The sequence below is a fragment of the Mastigoproctus giganteus genome, chromosome 1 (assembly GCF_048544385.1).
Source record: "Mastigoproctus giganteus isolate SK-2022 chromosome 1, ASM4854438v1, whole genome shotgun sequence".
In the NCBI taxonomy this organism is placed as follows: domain Eukaryota; kingdom Metazoa; phylum Arthropoda; class Arachnida; order Uropygi; family Thelyphonidae; genus Mastigoproctus; species Mastigoproctus giganteus.
The window spans coordinates 59,334,881-59,350,274 of record NC_143575.1 but is presented as its reverse complement, the minus strand read 5'-3'; the positions used below and the strand labels follow the sequence as shown (position 1 = coordinate 59,350,274).

The following is a 15,394-nucleotide window of genomic DNA, read 5'->3' as shown; positions in this document are numbered from 1 at the left end:
TCATCGTAAAACGCACAACACGACCCTTGAAGATTTTTGAATCATCTCTGCCCAGTTTCTTTGTACGTAAGCGAGTTGGAGTGATTCTTAGCCATCAATAAAAAAAGCAAGGTTTTTACCGTCATAATCGGTCACCAGCGGTATACTTATAGAGCGGAAGATTTTCAACCGAAGACCAATGCATGGACTGAAGCCGTTATTCCGTAAGGCCCGACAGCCAAAGTCTAGTCTATCATCACAACAAATGTTGTGATGATGACCTTCAAGTCATCTACAGTCCCTAATGAATCAGCCAAGTTTATTATAACTTGAAATGTGTTCAAGTAGTCTCGTGCTTCATTGTACTAGTTAAGTTAACAGTTCTCTAAATTGAAAGAGTAAAATCCAGCATCTATGAACACGAGGAAAAGTCTTTGGTTTGATCACTATCACTCGCCAGAGTGATTGAGAAACGGTTCAACCTGTTTTATATGGACTCTCAACCAGCAAACAGACTGAAGAATACACGAAATTTTAAAAACACGATTGATACCTCATGGCCTTATTTGTCTCTTCACAACTCTGAACCCACAAGCTAATTCACGAGTCCCATTAGGCCTAAGATTGAAATGCTAATAAAGCAAAATCGATGCCAAATTTCCAATTAATATTGTTAAGGGCTCCTGAATGTCTCATCTTATTTGCGAAAATACAAATATCATACCTTTTTGTCTTTCTGAAAGTAATGTATTATTCGATATGTTGTAGGGGGGGTGCTGAAAGTAATGTAATATATTTGTAAAACTGAGTTTTTAAATTTTAAAACCCACACGATAACTAATTCCGTATTTTTATTTTGATATAATATCTGAAATTAAAGTGTTCTAAGATTCGTCAATAGCTAAAACTTCCATTATTTAGCAGAGTTAATGCAGGAATGACAGCACAGAAAATGCACTCTAGGGCAGAATTCACTGTTAGGTTTGGTATGGCTGCAGCACACTTTGTTGGTTCTTGTCTGTTACGAGATATCACAAACGGTAAATGCTACTCGCAAATGCCTGAAGATATCGCGTGGCCAATCATTTCGCTATGGGGTAATGTAAAAGAACTGAAATTCATACAGGGTGCTCCTCTCTATTTCGCACTAACTGTTCCAGCATAGCTCGACAATACTTTTCAGGAAAGTGGATTGGACGGCATGGACCAACTGAATGGCTTACGAAGGGCCTAACACGTTTGACTTCGTTTGTGGTTAAAGCCAAAGAAGTTCGCACCCAAGGAGACTCTTTAAAGAATGGGAAGGGAAAAAAAATGAATCGTTTTTGACAATATTTCAGTTCCATTTATTCGTACCTTTGTCTCTGTTTTTGTACGCAATAACAATTAACTCTTGCTTTCATTTTTGTGTCCATTATAACTAGATATGCAGCTGAGGAGCTCTACGACTAGTTATAATGGTAGCAAAAGCTTTGTTGTGTGAAATTAAATCTGTTGTTTGTGCGCGTCAGTAAGTTGCTGTTTATGGAAAAGATTAATGATGGATTTAATGAAGTACACATTTTCCCAGTTGTATTCATCCGTGGGCATTTTCTGTCTCTCTTCACCTCCAACTATTGAAATTGTAGCCCTGTACAAAATTGTTCTATTATACCACAGAAGACATGACATCTCATTTGCCTTCTAACATGCAAAGATCCACGGTGTTCTAAAAGACGTCAAACTGGTGACTGGCTCAAACAGGGTCTGTGTGGTCAGCCACAGAGCTGTAATTTGCAAGAGCAGTTCGCACTAATTTATTGAATAAACGACAGCGCCAAAAGTAAGGAAATGTTACCAATTTTTTCATGGATTCTGAAAGATAAATGCTCAAGTGATCAATGCCCTTTGCTCTAAAGGTTGGACTGCAGTTCTTTTATTCTTATTTTTCTCATCCTGAAGACCCTGTCTCTGGGGGTTCCACAGTTGCGAAGTAATTAGGACTAGAGTTTCATAAAATATGACAAGAACTTTGCTTGCAGGTTTAACGTTTAGTTTATAAGCTAGCCAGCCTCGAATCAGTTACACGTAAAGAATTTGATTTACTACATTATTTTCTCCTGTTCATTATACTGAGCATGATTTATGGATAAGATGGGCAAAGCTTTCTCGGAGTTGCTTTAAGAAGAAGAGGGTAGTTCGAGGGTCACTTCGATATTTATTCGTCACACGTCTCGTGTTTTCACAACTTAATAAGAGGACGAAACACACCCTTGCGTTAATCCCAATTTCACACTCCAATTATCAAGTTACTCCTTCCAGACAATGAAGAATGATGCCGCAGTATTAGAAACAATTACAACGTATTGTGTCGTGAACATTACACCCATATTACGCGAAGGAGCCTTCCTTAATTAAAATAATTATAACACTTCCAGGAATGTCATTTGTATGTGACAAGATGCGTTACCGTTGAAAACACACTTTCGAAGTTTACATCAGCCATAAACCAATCCTTCAGCAGTTTAATGCAATGTATTGGACATTTTTCTATTGAATTTCAGTTTTTCTCTTCCCTCGCTAGGATTAAGATGGAAGCTCTTAGATCTAAAAGTATTAAATCAATCAATAAACGGGAACTGTCCTGAATTCCTTAATATTAATTGGAACAGAAGAGAGTTACATCGCAGAACACTTTTAATACTTTATCTCAGCAAATCAGTTTCTTGCAACATCTTAATAGGATGCCAAGAAATACAATAAGAACAGATTTAAATTTCATCCTAAAATTAGTTTTCAGTGGATGATGAATGATTTATTTTCATCATCTTGAAGGATATTTGCGCAAAGCGTAATAAAATATTTAAGGAATTTATGATTTTAAGTATTCCTGAATTTTTTTAAACCCATTTGTAAAAATTATATTTAAATACACTTTTTAATAAATTATTAAAAATCCTATAAATAGATTGTTTCATATAATTAATAAGAAAAAAAAATCTACTCATTCATCGATTTCATTCTGATTTTGTAAAGTTTTTGGTTTTTTATTTCAAATAAAAATTATTTTGTTAATACTGTTATTTGAGCAAAATTTTTCACTAAGTTTCATTTTTTTTTTATTTAAAGAAAAGTTTTCTTTTATTCAGTATTTTAAAATTAATGACCCTGCTGCTGACAGACTCCTCTTGCTCCCAAAAAGGTATGAACATCAGGTTTCTGAGAGGATCGGCAAGAGGAGTCTGTCAGCAGCACGGTCTGATGCTGGGTATCGGTAAGATACCTGAAACGTTACCTTAATGTATAGTAGTTTAGGCGAATAGCTTAATAAACAACGTATATTATTAATTTCGCGTGGTATAGGGGTGGTATTATATTTAGTAATAATCTTAAATGGTACTCGTTTAGTTTTCAATCCACAGAGAAATCTTGCGTGCCCTTGTTCTCTTTACATTACAATCCAGATATTTTCTTTTTCTTCCCTCTGAAAAGCGCTGGAAACCCTGTTTATTTCAACACTTTTCAAAAACCTTGTTTTCAGGCACATCATGAAGTTCGAAATCACCGAGGTGTGGTATAATAATAATAATCAGTTTTGTTTAAGAATAATGGGTAAAAATGGCTTGAAAAGCCATTTATTATATTGAAAAGCCATTTATAACTATTTAAAATCTGGCACTTAAAAAATACATTTTATAATCCAGAAATATTAAGAGAACTATCAGGTATTCATATTAACGATCGTACTTGTCTTATCCACGAAAACCAGAGTGACATTTCTTTATAATTGCAGGACGTATTGTCTGTCTTGTCCTTTTATCTTCTTTCGCCAGGATTTAGTGCACAGATAATGCGGTGGTCTTAATTCTCACAGCAGCTTTTGCTACAAGTTTCCCTGGTATTGCACTACTTTCAAACAGACTCTTTAGAAAGTTAGCTGGCCATCTTTTTAAGGTTGTAGTACAGCAAATGGAATCTGTTGAAAGTAGCGCAATACCAGGGCAACTCTTTACAAGGGTAAGTCTGTGCTGCTTCTGGAATTAAGACCATTGCATTATCCATGCAGTTTAAATTCCGTCGTTCACAAAAGCAAAATGAAAGGACAAGACATTTTAAACAAGTTCTGTTGTTTGTTCAATATTCATTGAAATACGCTCCTCTAAGACTGCTCAACCACTGGGTATGCCTCTCTAAAATCTGGACACTCTCATTCTTCGAGGGTGCCAGATGTTAAAGAATTTACAGTACTCATTAAGAGCAATGGAACTGTATTGTTTTGTATACTAGTAGCAATACTACAAAGCAACATGGAATGGGTATTAAAACCGCAGTGTAATTACTCCACATTAAAATATGCAGTGTCCTTGAAATGATGCAGGAAAGGCTTGATGCTATTTCTCTGCCTTTCACTGAAACACAATCGACGAGCTTTACAGTATTCAGATACTAAGAAGCTCGCTAATTATGTGGTCGCCATCACATTCAATCTTCTGATCGTATGTGCGAAAAAGGTCACCATTCCAAATTGCAGCTTTCTCGAAGTTTGTGGTGTTTCCCGAGTTGGGAGATTTTGTGGAGTTAACACCGATAAGTGTTCCGAATCCATGTAATAGCACAAAATGCGATAATATTCTTCTTCTCGACCTTGTAAACCTCTGATTAAACGTAGCAGTTTCAAAGCATCAGTAGGAAATTTATTTATTTAAGTCTCGCAGACAAGATTTCAATGGAATCGTTGGTCTCAGAAAAATCGGATAAAATAAGAAGTCACCGATACCAGTTCATTTCTTCATCTTAAATATTCGAATTTGATTTTATTTGAAGTATTTCAAATAAACAACAGCTATTTATGTCAATTAAACTGAAGCTACATGTACCAGAGGACTGCGGGTGTAGCAAATTTGTCCCCTTCGACTGAAACTAGCAAGCCTCGATTGACAAAATCGCTTAGATAATAATTGTAAGAAAAGGGACAGAAAGCTTAGTCACAATTTTCAAATTATTGGCCTTAAATCCCGATCACTGTTAGCATCGTATGGCTGCCATCAATGGTGTGAGTATTAATTTTATGCGCTATTATACAATTACAGCGCTCGAACTAAAGACACACAAAAACAAACTGATACAGTGACATCTAGTGGGATGGTCCTTTTCTTTCTCCTTCGATAAAATGCCCAAAAAAGCTGTAGCAGGCAAAAATTACAGTAATTTCGGAACACACAGTTAAACACCTTAAGAAGTCACTAATCACCAATTAATAGTTGGTAATAAAGAACGTGCGCCGCATCACCTACCTGTAATATCCATTTTCTCAAGGCTAGCACACCTGGAGATAAGTTCAAAAATACCAGCATTTGTGACGCTGTTGCAGCCCCTGATTTCTAGCGTCCGCAGCTCGGGGCACCTTCTGGCGACCGTAAAGAGTCCTTTATCCGTCAGCCGACTGCACCCATTAAGCGAGATTCTCTCCACTGTCAAACACACGGTAGGCGAATCGCGACACAACAGCCGGAACAGGGTCTTGAGGCCGCGATCGACGTGTATCTTCTCACTGGCCAACGTGATGGAGGTCCACAGCTGAGGCTCCCAGGCGAGGAAGTACCAGCGGCGACACACGCGTGCACAGACACACAGTTGGTTGCTCGAGAGAAACGAAAACACTTTCAGAATCAGATCGTCCGTCAGTCTGTCGAAGGGGGAGGTTTTGGGCACCTTCTTGCCCTTGTAAGTCGTTATCAACTTCTCCGTGTCGGACAGCGTCGAGCGGCCGAGCGAAGGAGTCCGAGACGAGCCGGAGGAGCAATTGGACAACGGTGACGCCTCCAGGGTGGTTGGGAAGGGCGAGGTGCACGAGGGAGGAATGTCGCTCCACGGACTAGGAGTTAAACTAGTCTGACTGTCGAACGTGCGGTGAAGAGGCTTTGGTGTCGGGGTCGGGGTGGCGCTCTGCCTCGTAAGTAACGTATGGTAACCTAGGTCGTGGCCCGGAGATGACCTGCCCGGAGAGAAAGCTGTCATCTCCGGCTTGGAAGCGTAAGAGGAGACATCAGTGCTTGTGGAGGATGTTTCTGTGGTGGGGATGTGGATGTCCATCCAGCCGGCTGGAGGGCTGAAGCCGAAGGTGTCCACCATCACAGTCCCTTGACATCGGGTACGCTTAGTTTGGGCGGCGGGAAATGTCTAGGTAATTACTTCCATCGAGGGTCCCCTCTGAAAGATAAGACACATCAGTTACATAATTGCCTACTGACTATCCTCCATACAACAAATTCAAAGTATTTCTAGCTACATTAAATTTCAATAATTCGTACTTGTGATGTGGAAAGAATCCCCACGATTTATTGACACAAAAAGAATAACCAGAAAACTGTTTCAGGTTCATAACAACTCGCTAATGATTTCTTAAAATGCTTTTAATTTTATCACTGATAAAATCAGTGGTTTAAACATTGCGCATCGATAATGCTGGGCAATATTCAAAATAAGCGAGATAGAGTTAATATGAAGCCGTACCATTTCTGATCTTTATAGATTTACACCAGTGAGGACATAATTGGCAGGTTATAAATTGATTCATTCGATTATAGAAAACCATTCATCTCATTCGAACAATTAGTAATGATGGCATGATTGGGTATAATCGATAGATTCGATTATGGTTAGTAAATTTACTTCATAAAACTATCGATTATTCTCTTGATAGGAAGATTCAGATGCTTGTTATTGTTCGCTACTCTTCTTTGAGAGATTGTGTCTAATAATTTTATTGAATCTAATTCAAATTGGCTTTTAATCGCGTAAAACTTTGATTTACCGTCTGTGTATCAAACGTAATATTATTAACAACATCAAATTATAAAATAACAGTGAACAACATTAGTTTTCTTATATTCTTTGGAATATCCGACAGTTTTCTATTTAAGGCGCTGACTGACTTCGCCGTGTCCATCCCTCTGTCCGTACACATGTTATATTGATCAGATCGTTCAGATGTTTGGTAGTTGCTCTACAAGGAAAAGTCATACTGACACCAAGTTTTCAGAATGTGCTCTTTTATTCGGCTCTTAACACCTTCTTGGGAAGGTGTTAAGAGCCGATTTCCATTCGAAATCTCCACCAGTTCCTCACCCGTATTGAAATTTGTAATTTTGGATGTGGAACATTGCTCTAGATTCTAGAAAGGAAAGAATCAACACCAATTTTTCAGCACACGCTTCGTTCGTCCCTTGGATCCTTTTAGGACTACCTGCGATTCCGTAGGCCTTTCAGTTCTCCCCCGCCCTGTCTCAGAGAAATGTTGCGATAAATTTCGGATAAATATGAGATACAACTTTAGAGAACCCATATTTTTTTGCGAAATTTTAGTTTTGTTTCACAGATTTGGAAAAAACAAAACCGTTTGGAAGGATTTGCTGTCGCTGTAAAAAATAAAGGTGTAAAAAATTTATTCACTTACGACTTAATTACCCTTTCCAGGAGGATTCTTTCTGCACATTTTTCTGCTAAACTGAACCAGCTGAACTTCTTTTATAATTCGAATTTCAAATTAAATTGACAATGATCTTAACAAATGAATATTTTGTTTGCTTCTATTATTAAACTCTCTCGATTATTAATCATTCGTTTATGCCATCACAAATTCACAGTGTCGGGACGAGGATCGAAGCATCTCCCTCGGACGCAAGGCTGAAAGGGGAGGGGGCAAGGGTTTTAATGTAAAAGTTTATATGATATTAATAAGTTAGAGAGGAGGAGGTTGGCGCCCTGTGAATAGCTAAATCGGGAGAAGATGCTTCCTCGTCTCGGTTCTGTTGCCCAAATAGAGAAGCCAGACAGGAACATTAACACAATCAATGCGAAATTTGGCACAGTTTCTACTTTATTAGAACTTCAATGTTAGGATTAATACGACTCGTGGCAACTCCAACACCACTCTTTTACATATTCGTCAACTAAACACATCCTTAGTTTAGAAACGATAAGCAAGGACCAATTATGGTAGATATTTGAATATCTGCCATAACTAGTCCTGGTTTATCGTTTCATTTAATATTAAATAAAATAAATTCCTATTTTTTCTCTATACTGCGAGGTCAGAAGAGTGTAGATATTCCTTGAGATTGTATACATCGTAATGGACCGTGAAAATTTCGTGGTAGCTCTTTGGTTCGAAAGCAGAACCTCCTTAGATGATGTCGTGCACGCTAACCACTAGATAGCTAGACTTGAGATATCATAGACCTCAAGATAGTTTCACAGATCAGACAACAGTCTTCTGTGACTCATCATCACATAAAAGTCCAGCAGCATCTCGACTTGGGTATGGTTTGAGACGACTTTCGTCTCGCACCTTGCCACAGCCAAGAGAAATATCCTAGATGCACTGTGGAGAGGCAAACAGGAACTTACGAGGGTGTACCACCCGCTCATCACGCAATACAATGTCTCCTAGAGGTCGAATACTGGAAGCTCCGTTGGCTAAATCGCTCTTTGGTTACTACAGTACACTCAAACAAGTACACTTTCACAGGATGGAATCCCTGGCAAATTTTACTCATGAAGACTGACAGCCTCACTCTCGCAAAGGTTGGAAGTACCCTATATGGCTATCTGATTCATACAAAACCTACGAAGTGTAATTGTACCAGTTTGTACAATTACAATATATACAGTATTGCCAAAATTATATAGTAAGTAATTTTATAATTAATATGAGTATTATTGTTACTAATGTTTCTTATAAATGGTTTGCCCCTTGCCATACCTTACTGTATTACTCTTATGATGTATTTTATGTTACTGCCTGCCCCACCTGACATCCTGCCATCCCAGGAAGAAGTATGGACCACCATTTAATGTAAAAAAAAAAAAAAAGACAGTAATAAAGTAATGGCTGTGGGTGAATACCCTTAGGTCAGATGATTAACCTCAAGGATAACTGATAACAGAAAAGCTCCACCATTCAATACAATTTGTTCAGTTACTTCGTCTGTTTATATTTAGAAGTCTCTCGAAAAATTCCACCTTTATACCACGTAAAAGAACTTCTTGCAATTTTCCAGTTTATAGTTCGCTGGGTGATATGAATCTGGTAATACAATGCCTTCCCAAGGCCGCACTTTTGTCCTTCAGTCGTTATGAATAAGGGAGGTTCACATGAGTCCATAAACTTCAAACGGCACACACTCCAATCGCGTCTCTCAATACACATTTATGCGTCGTTTGTCCCTGAGTGTGTGTGTGGGGGGGGATTCCTCTTAGTGCGTGTGGAGTTCTTTCGATCCTCGCATAGTTTCGGCAATTGCATTTTGCTGCGAACAGCTCAGACTAGATAATGCCAAGATCAGTTTGGAACTATAGTACAGAGCAGTAAACTACTGTTCCTGGTGTACAGAAAGGTGCCATCTTCAGTGGCCAATAGTACACTGTTCGGTATGAATTTTCTTCAAGTCTCCCCTTCAAGAGATAAAATATTTACACAAGAAAATCTTCTATATTTACCCTTCTTACTTTTATTAAAACTGACATAGAATGCAGTCCTACTCCATGAATTTTAACTGTAACTAGTCAATTTGGTTGTTTCTTATCTGCTATTCTCGATAGATAACAGCAGATAAGCAATTTCCCTTCAAAGAAGTATCCTTTTCAAGTATTTTTAACATCCCAAACACCTGATAGCCTTCTACCCTTCTTATTTTTCATTGATGATACACCTTTCTTTGTGTCCTTCTAATATCCATCCTTCCTAAAAGATACAAAAACTTCAACTTCTTTTAGTGGCTCCATTTCAATCGCAGAAATCAAGTTTGGTGTGCTAACATCATTGAAAGCAACATTGCTTATCCTTCAAGTGTACCGGCTCCTCTCTGCTGTTCCAGGAGTTTTTAATTAGCCAAAATACTTTGTTTAAACTAGATAGTAACAGTAGTAACCTCTTTAGATCGGTCTTCATATGAAGACTCAATATTTTAACATAATTTTCGGACTAACTTTTTAAATTACTATTTTTTAATTAATATTAAGATGTGAAAAAACGGAAATCTACTTTAGAAAAATACGCATAAAAGATCTTAATAGCCAAGTCGATTTAGACAGTGTTTTTACTATGCGACCAGACTTCTTTATTATCTTAACACATTTCGCCCTTCCACAGGATTACACCCATACCACTACAAATTCCTGCCCGTCTAGATAGAGCCTTAGAGAAATTACAACTTTCTTAATAACAGATTCTAGTAAATCATCGCCCACAGTTTATTTTACGAGACATCACCCAACTTTTTTTTTCTGGAGATCCGCGCCTACCACGCACGCAATAAATCCATCGGTACATGATTGTATTCGAGGACATTGAAAGAAGAGGTACTCGGGGGACTATCCCTCATACACTGTTCCTTTTGTAAATCTCAAATTACACGGCGACCTGTGACCTGCCCATTAAGCTATGTTAATTGCATCAGCCAAGTCTGAGAAGATGACTTAATAGAAGGTGCAAATATGACAGAAAAACAGTGGTAATTTGAATTTTGCTGGAGAAGATTTAAAGCCAATAATCAGCCATCTATGAAACGTTAATAGGCGATAAAATGAGTACTAAATTAGCACGTGCGAAGAAACAAGATGCAACAAAGTATCCAATGGACTTTTCTGATCTTCAGCAACGAAATTCTTCAATAGGATTATGATGGAAAAAAATAATTGAAGGAAAATAAGAATGGCAAAAAGAATTTGACATCAGTTATGACTAAAATACAAGAACCACACTGTACCATTCGCACTATATATAATCTTCATTTTTCTTATTAATGGTATATAACTACAAGTGCATTTAAAAATTTTTCTTTGAAAATTTATTTCCTAAACAGGAGTTTAATGGACAATTAATTTCTAAATATAATATATGCTTAAAATAAATGAACTTATATTCATTCATGGATCATTTTATGCGTTTACAAGAATAGGAACTTTAGTAAGAGACGAATAACACCATTGTCTCTTACTAAAGCCTGGATTTGAAGTTTATTCATATTTAGATACGGGGAGGGGGGCAATATTTATTTTAAAATTGATAGGGAAATGCTATTTGAAATACTGCAATATCAAAACAACTGGTTCTAAAGGTGGCTAATGTGAGACAAAGTTTATGCCATTTAGAGAAAAATAAAAAATGCTGCTTCTTTTCGTTTTTTAACAAAAAATTTCATCGTTGCTTAAAATGTCTGAAATAGTATTATATTAGCACTGGAAAAATGTCGCAGGAAGCAAACTTAAACAGAATCACCAAAAAAACCCGCTTAATTTGCTCGTCCCTTAACATTCAAGCTTTCTACCTCCCCAGCTAGATTGAGGTAGGATGTAGTTTGTTTTTTTTCGATTTAAGTTTTTGTTCTCCTGTGTATGTTGTCTGAGAAAGATTAAAGATGCTACCAACATTTCGTTTACTGAAACCTTCCAAAGGCTCAACTGAGACTCCACACGCAGATGCCTAATTTCCAGAAGTTTAAATTTACAAAACTGCATGGTAAGAATACTTGTGTCTCAACTAACCTCATTATTCTTGCCCGCATGCTTTCCACAAAATCTATCCTTCCTAAAAGAGGCTTCCCAACTTGTATAAATACTGACAGAACCCTATGAGCTCTTATGGCAGCCTGTGTGCACTGCTCAGAGAATTTCACGTCTGACTATACAATAAAACCCCAGATCGTTTTCATTATCTACTATCTTGGGATTATATGTTAAAAGCCTTGTGGATTAACTCAAGGCTTGAAGGACTCTGCAAAGCTTTAGGGAGGAAATTTCTATCAGCTTGGCCCACACTTGTAGGTAGAAGGAATTTGTTTTGTAGAGACGGGATACACTTAAACAAAGGTGGTGCAAAAGTTTTTGCCAGTATTATTGAGGATACCTTAAAGGTTCAGAGAAACTGCTAGTTAGGGGGATGTGGGTAATACTGACACGCGTTTATCTGATAATATCAGTCAAAGTAACTCTTGCACATACCTTAAGAGTTCTTATCTGTTGCCCCAACTGGACGTATTATCTAGATGTTTGGGGGCAGAAACGTTTCAAGTGAGCGGGTAGCTAATGCCAGGGAAGAGAGCCTAAAAAACTTCAAGGGATGTGTTAGGGTTGTTAAATATACAACAGTTAATCTTAATTGTTTATATAGTAATGTTAGAAGTGTCGTCAATAAAATGAGCGAATTCGAACTGCTGGTTAAAACAAGTAACGCGGACATAATAGGGCTTACAGAGACGTGGTACCACCCGGAAATTGGGGATGACGAGTTTCAGTACGGCTTGTATAATGTATTTAGGAAGGATAGAGTAGATAGAAGGGGTGGTGGGGTAATGCTTCTTATCAGAAGCAGCCTGAGTGCGACGATAGCTTTCCCGGATTCAGACATTTCACATGCTAGTATAGAGTCTGTATGGTGTGAGATAGTTGGAAACAAAGGTATAATGCGAGTAGGAGTAATCTACAGACCAGGTGATTGTGAAGATTATGACAAAAGCCTCTACATTCAAATGGAATGGGCAAGTAAGCGTCAATGTCTTATTATGGGTGATTTCAATTTGCCTCTAATTAATTGGAGTAAATGGGAGGGAAACTCGACATGGGGAACAAAATTTTTAAATCAACTAGATGACTGTTATTTGTATCAACATGTCAGGGAAAGTACTAGAGAAAAGAATATCCTAGACCTCATCATCACACATGAATCAGATGACATAACAGGGCTGACAGGAAGTGATCACGGAGTTCTACAGTGGATGATGAAGAGAGAGGTAGCAGAAGTAAAAGGCAAAGGAATGGGTTTTAATTTCAGAAAAGGAAATTACGATGCCTTAAGGTACTACATGGCCTCTATTAACTGAGTAGATATCGCGCAGAGAAAGAATACAATTGAACTGTGGTATGCTTTTAAACATTAATCACAGATGCCTTGAATGCGTATTTACCATTAAAAAATACTCCACGAGGATGAATTGATTCCAAGTTGGATGAATAGTGAAATTGCCACATTACTTGAGCAGAAAAAGGTGGCATAAAAAGTACTGAAGCCTATAACAGCTACAAGATGATCTGTAATAGAGCCACAGAAAAGGTTCGACAGGCAAAGACAGTTCATGAGAAATCACTAGCAAACAGATCAAAGAGGGGGGGGGATAAGGAATTCTTCACATATATGTGAAGAATTCCTTATCCCCTTTATTCCTTATCTGTATGGTGTGAGATAGTTGGAAACAAAGGTATAATGCGAGTAGGAGTAATCTACAGATCAGGTGATTGTGAAGGTTATGACGGAAGCCTCTACATGCAAATGGATGGGCAAGTAAGCGTCAATGTCTTATTATGGGTGATTTCAATTTGCCTCTAATTGATTGGAGTAAATGGGAAGAATTTATATATAAATGCCAAGAAGAGCAGGACAAACCTGATCGGACCGTTACGTAAGGGAAAGGGGATAGTATTAAATACACCAGCTGCCGTTGCAGATGAACTCAACAGTTATTTTGCATCGATATTTACAAATGAAAAGCCTTTTGTGGCAATGGGAAATTGTGGGAGCGAAGTTAAAAAATATGTAATTAATGATATTGAAATTTCGCAAGATTATTTAATGAAAAAACTTTCGAGCCTACAGACCAGTAAGGCTCCTGGAGTTGATGGAATATATCCTATAATCTTAAGAGAGGCGGCATGCGAGTGCATTGAACCATTGAGGCTGATTATGCGAGTATCACTGGACTCTGGGGAGATTCCCTTGGATTGGAAAAGTGCAAATGTATCTCCCATACATAAGGGTGGCTCTAAAAGTGAAGTTGGAAATTATCGACCTGTCAGTCTGACTTCAGTGGTAGGGAAAATCATGGGGAAAATAATCAAGGGTGGAATTCAGGATAATTTAGATAGAATTGAAATTCTCAAGGATACTCAGCATGGTTTTGTAAAGGGAAAATCATGTTTAACAAATCTGGTTCGCTATTTTGAAAGGGTCACTCACGAGCTGGATTTAGGGAATAATTTCGACATTGTTTATTTAGATTTCAGCAAAGCTTTTGACTCAGTCCCACATGAGCGGTTGCTTTATAATATGGAACAGGTTGGAATCACTGGGAAAATCCTTAGATGGATAGCAGGATGGCTTCAGGGCAGGAGGCAGAGGGTTGTGATAAATGGCTATTCCTCAGATTGGGTTGATGTAAAAAGTGGGGTTCCCCAAGGATCAGTATTAGGACCACTGTTGTTTTTAATTTTCATAAAGGACATTGATGAAGAAATAGAGGGCGTGATGTCTAATTTTGCAGATGATGTTAAAATTGGTAGAGTAGTTAATGATCACTGTCAAGCTAAGCTTCTTCAGAGAGACCTAGATAGACTTCAGGAATGGTCAGAAAAATGTCAGCTATGCTTTAATCCAACAAAGTGTAAGGTATTACACCTGGGAAACAGTAATCCCAAAATAACTTATTCACTTGGTGGAGTTCAACTAAACCCAGTACTGGAGGAAAGGGACTTGGGTGTTACGATACGGTCAGACATGAAATTCTCTGAGCATTGTAAACAGGTTGCAAGGAAGGCCCATGGTGTCCTATCGATGATCTATCGAACTTTTGCAAGTAGAGATAGGAACGTGATAATCCCATTATACTTTTGTATAAGGCTCTTGTTAGACCACACTTGGAATACTGTGTTCAAGTATGGAGACTTCACCTAAAGAAAGACATTGAGCTTCTTGAAAGGGTGCAAAGACGGGTAACTCGCCTGGTGAGATCGGCAAAAGGGCGTCCTAATGAAGAAAGACTTCGAATATGTGGGTTGCAGAGTTTGGAAACTAGACACCTTAGAGGAGATTTGATTGAGGTGTTTAAGGCTCTCAGAGGCATCAGTAAAATGAATGAGGACGAAATTTTCAAGGTTATAAATGATGCTAGAACTAGGGGACATAAATTCAAGTTACGGGGAAGAAATGTTTAGATTGGACTGCAGGAAGTTTTATTTTAGCCAGCGGGTTATAAATTACTGGAATAAGTTGCCTTCATGGGTGGTAGAGGCTGACAGTTTGGGGAAATTCAAAGGTGATCTGGATAGTACCTTCGGGTGAGAGAAACGCATAGGATGATAGGTTTAAATTTCCTTTTCTTTTATTATTATTATTTTTTTTTTAATCATTGTTTTATTCGGGTTTTTTTTTTGGTTTTTTTTTTTTTGGCTGGTGCAGCATAAGCCATAGGCTTTCTTGCACCATGCGGCCATTACTAATACTAATCTTGAGTTTGCTAAGCAATCCCAAATGGCATGCTATTCCTGGTTTATTACTTGCATATGTCAATATAAACCTCAATTTCCATTTGAGCGTATCCGAATGGGTATCTGTATTTCATTAAAGAAGCTCAGTGATTACCAGCCTGCCCACCTTCGTATAATT

General features: G+C 37.9%; 1 protein-coding gene across 4 annotated transcripts in view; it reads right to left on the bottom strand.

Annotated features, from left to right (window-relative positions):
• Positions 1–15,394, bottom strand: part of LOC150090827 (uncharacterized) — a 147,848-nt gene that overhangs the window by 59,551 nt on the left and 72,903 nt on the right. For 3 of the 4 annotated variants that reach the window (XM_090380231.1, XM_090380236.1, XM_090380225.1), the window contains exon 2: positions 5,253–6,168. In XM_090380231.1, coding sequence (XP_090236357.1) covers positions 5,253–6,090 — 838 coding nt within the window. In that variant the 5' untranslated portion in view covers positions 6,091–6,168. Of the gene's footprint in view, positions 1–5,252; positions 6,169–11,505; positions 11,672–15,394 lie in introns of those variants that run through there. The other variant, XM_090380243.1, reaches the window with a different exon arrangement.